Raw genomic sequence first — 3,815 nt, forward strand, 5'->3', positions numbered from 1 at the left:
TCAATAGACACATCCGTAAAAAAGTGACCAAATTATATCAAGTCCAAACGTAAAGCTATGAATGCTACTTTGAGTAACACTAAGAGTTCTAGTTCTGAGGACAATAGTGATAGAGAAGGAAACTTCATAGCTTCTACTGCTATAGCTGAAGTTGTTGGTGGGAATTATGGAGAAACCTCTGATGTAGATGATAAGGAAGACATATAGTTTAAGGCTAGTGAGGGATTGGAAGATGAATCCAAAGGTAAGAAGGATCTTCAAACGGCTTACAATGAGCTGATGAGGATTGTTCTTATTATGCTAAGGCAGCTAAGGTAGCCCTTAAGAAGTTAAATAAGTCTGAAACAGAGAACGCAGTTGTTGTGGATCAATTAAAAGTGGCGAGGAAGGGAATAAAGAAGCTAAAGACTGATCTTGCTAGTTCTGTTGATAAATTCATAAAAAACAAAAATTGTAATCATAGTTAAATTTTCACAATGAAATTCTCTATGCAACTCAAGGAAAAAAAAGTGTTTTGCTGCACTAATTACTTTTACAGATTGACAAGTACAGATTAGGCATAAGTTGATAAGTTTATCCTTGTGGCTTCTGCTAAAGCTAATAAATTTTTTTTAGCAAATTAGACTGCTAATTAGCCAATCATAAATCTTTGAATTTTTCAAGAGTGTTTCAGTTTGGTGGCATTTCTTGACTCTCTCTATCTGGAAAACCTAGGCTTGAATCCCCCTCCCCTACTTATTGCAAGAAGACTGTATCATAACGTTCAAAAAAGTCTTTATTATGAAGCAACTAAAAAAAAAAAAAAAAAAAAAAAAAAAAAAAAAAACCAAAGAGGGGCCATCTTCTGGAAGAAAATGTCTTATTATCTCCACTAACAAGGTGGTAGTGAGCAAATAAGTCAAGAAATGAATCCACTTGCCAAGTCCACTCCTCAGCCTATTAAAAAGGGCCTTATGAAATGAATCTTGGTGTGAGCTTGCTACAAAGGAGAAGTATGACTTTGAATTACAAAATTCTTCTCTTCCTAGCTCTATGCATTTGTAATTCTGAATCTGCAGATCCCTTGGGGCAGTTTTGCAATATTGGTAGTGGTAGCCAAATATCAGCTAATATTGATCGCTTATTAGCTGAATTGGTTTCCAAAACCCCCTCCTATGGTTTTATTGCTACTTCATATGGTAAAAACCCATATCAAGTTTTTGGCCTGGCTCAATGTAGAGGTGATGTGAGCAGTACAGACTGCTCAAGTTGCATCCAAGATGCAGCAAAGCAAATCCGCCAACGTTGTCCCTACCAAGCCGATGCAAGAATTTGGTATGACTATTGCTTTTTACGTTATAACACTAAAAACTTCACTGGAGAAATTGATACATCTAATGGTATATTATATGGGAATGTGGAAACTGTAACTGATCCTGATACTTTTAACAAAGAACTAGAAACTCTGTTTGATCAGATTAGAGCACAAGCTGTTGAGACTAGGAATGAAGGGCTTGGGAAAGGTAAGACCAAGTTGTCAACATTTGTGACACTCTATGCATTGGTGCAATGCACAAGAGACCTGGCTTTGGTAGATTGTGCGCAGTGTCTGGCTGTTGCTGCGGGAAATTTTGAAAAATTTTGCAAAGACCGTAAAGGATGCAGAGTTCTATATAGCAGTTGTTATGTCCGATATGAGCTCTATCCATTCTTCTTTCCTCTTATTTTCAAGCCAAACCATACTCTGGCTGATACTGTTATGGCCATACTGCCATAGTCCCTATGCCAAATCAGCCCTTGTTAAGGAAATAAGGATGTTGCAATAACTCCTTGAAAGTTCCATTTGAATAAGTATTGCCATTTGTGACATTTACATGTTTGAATTGAAGCCACGGGCACGAGGGCTTCATGTTAAGTGGCAGTTCCTTGTGTTTCTAACGTGCCAAGGTCTTTTGTTAAATATTTTTATGTTATAATTCCAAGTATTTGTGTTTACTTCTTTGTTTAAAAGTGACTGTATCTAAAAAGCCGATTAATTGCAATAAAAAACTCAACCGTACTTGCTGCCTCCATGCACTTGTTAATCGGTTCTAGTATTACTCAAATATATTAGATTCTCCAACTATACTAGAAGATTCTTTCTTATTTTGATAGACTTCTTTAGTCTTCTCCATCTTTTTTTTTGTATTTTGTCTTGATGCATCTTCTTTTCTTAGGAAAATACTTGGGTACTTTTAGACGCTTTATTTGTTTTAATGGAAAGTCTTGTATATAGATAGTTTTCTATGTTATTCAGTATTTGGTAACATTAGAAAAAATGAATCAAAGGAAAATTATCTTTGCTCAACATAAAAATATGACTTATTTTTTAAAGATTTTTTTTTAATTAAATTTTTTTGGGAAAACAACTTTATTTTACAGTAAACTAAATAAGAGAAGTTCGGAGATTATTTTTTAACTCATTTAAGATTGCTACCAAACATAGGAAAACGATATAGATTTATAGAAAATACTTTTTGGAAATTGACTCATTTTTTAGAAAACATTATCACTAAAACAAACATAGTGGGAGTATAGTGAAATAGTACTCTATCCTCTCCCATTCATGATAGACCACACCATAAATCTAATGACTGGACTCCACCATGAATATGAGAGAAGATAACATCATTCACCATGTTCTAAAAATACCTAAAAATGACTCATTTTCCTATACTAGAGAAGCCATTCATTTGGAAAGAGCTACAAATGCAATAATATTACTTCCTTCCATATGATCTTAAATTTCATCTTTGGGGGTTGTAACTGGTATTGGAGTCTCTTACCTACTTATCTAATGAATAAAAATCTACTACCATATTTTAGTGTTTGTAAAGTAAGTTTGTAAGTGTGAATTAGTCTACCTACTATCTTTTAGTGTTTGTAAGGTAAGCTTGTATTATATTTGTACATATAAATATTTCATTTTTTACTAAATCTTATATACTGTTGAATATTAATATTGCACGTTGTTTCATTTTTAATGTACTATACCTAATGTTTACCCATCCCAATAATTACTTGAATTTAGCCTAAAGTTAGGACTTAAGGAGAACAACTTAGTGCTTGATGGTTGGAAGTTGAAGGTCGGCAAGCTCTACAATAGAAACTTTGTGCACGCCTCAAGTACTTCTTCCTAGACCCAGTAAACGGGTTGGATCGATTGGGTTCAGGTGAGAGACCGGTTGTAAAACCTATGGCCCTTATGCGGTCTTTTTAGGGTGGGTCAAACCCATAATTTTCTTTTTCACATGCAAACAACAATAATATAAAATATAATGAAACATAATAATATTATATTTTTGATTTTCCAAAAACAAATAAGAGAACAAATGAGCAAGAATGCTAAAAAAATAAAAGTTAAACACATCAATTCTTCAGTTTACATAACTGAAGGTTCATTAAACAGCCTTTAAGCATCGATCTTGTTAAGAAAAAAAATTCTATAAGTGTCTGTAAGAAGAAAAGAACTAATAAAAAAAGGCAATAGAAAAAAGAAGTGGTAAAAGTGTGAAACATTTTTACAAAGAGTTAAAATCGAAAACAAGCAAAAAAGCGCAAAATAAATTCTGGGTAAACTTGTGTGACTCGTGGGTGACCTAACCTAACTCAGCATTTCAACGGGTTTAGCTTCAAGTCGATACATTTTTCACGGGGCAAAAATATCTCAATCCATACCTATATTTTCTTATTCGACTTCATTTCAGCAGGTTAGCTTCAAGTTGACCCGTTTTTTCCCAGTTTAAAAAAATATCTCTAGCCATATCCATATTTTTCCTTCGAGTTTAAATATGTTA

The 3,815-nt window shown here is 33.6% G+C and overlaps 1 protein-coding gene across 1 annotated transcript; it reads left to right on the plus strand.

Moving 5' to 3' along the window:
* The first annotated feature begins 935 nt into the window (after positions 1 to 935).
* LOC126698795 (cysteine-rich repeat secretory protein 55-like) lies at positions 936 to 2,049 on the plus strand. The gene has a single exon (XM_050396250.1). The coding sequence runs from the start codon at positions 959 to 961 to the stop codon at positions 1,754 to 1,756; it is 798 nt and encodes a 265-aa protein (XP_050252207.1). The 5' UTR covers positions 936 to 958; the 3' UTR covers positions 1,757 to 2,049.
* The last annotated feature ends 1,766 nt before the right edge of the window (positions 2,050 to 3,815 follow it).

The sequence above is a fragment of the Quercus robur genome, chromosome 9, assembly GCF_932294415.1.
Source record: "Quercus robur chromosome 9, dhQueRobu3.1, whole genome shotgun sequence".
NCBI lineage: Eukaryota > Viridiplantae > Streptophyta > Magnoliopsida > Fagales > Fagaceae > Quercus > Quercus robur.

Coding starts and splice junctions, on each gene's coding strand:
- LOC126698795 (XM_050396250.1), top strand. CDS start 959: ATGAATCTTGGTGTGAGCTTGCTACAAAGGAGAAGTATGACTTTGAAT.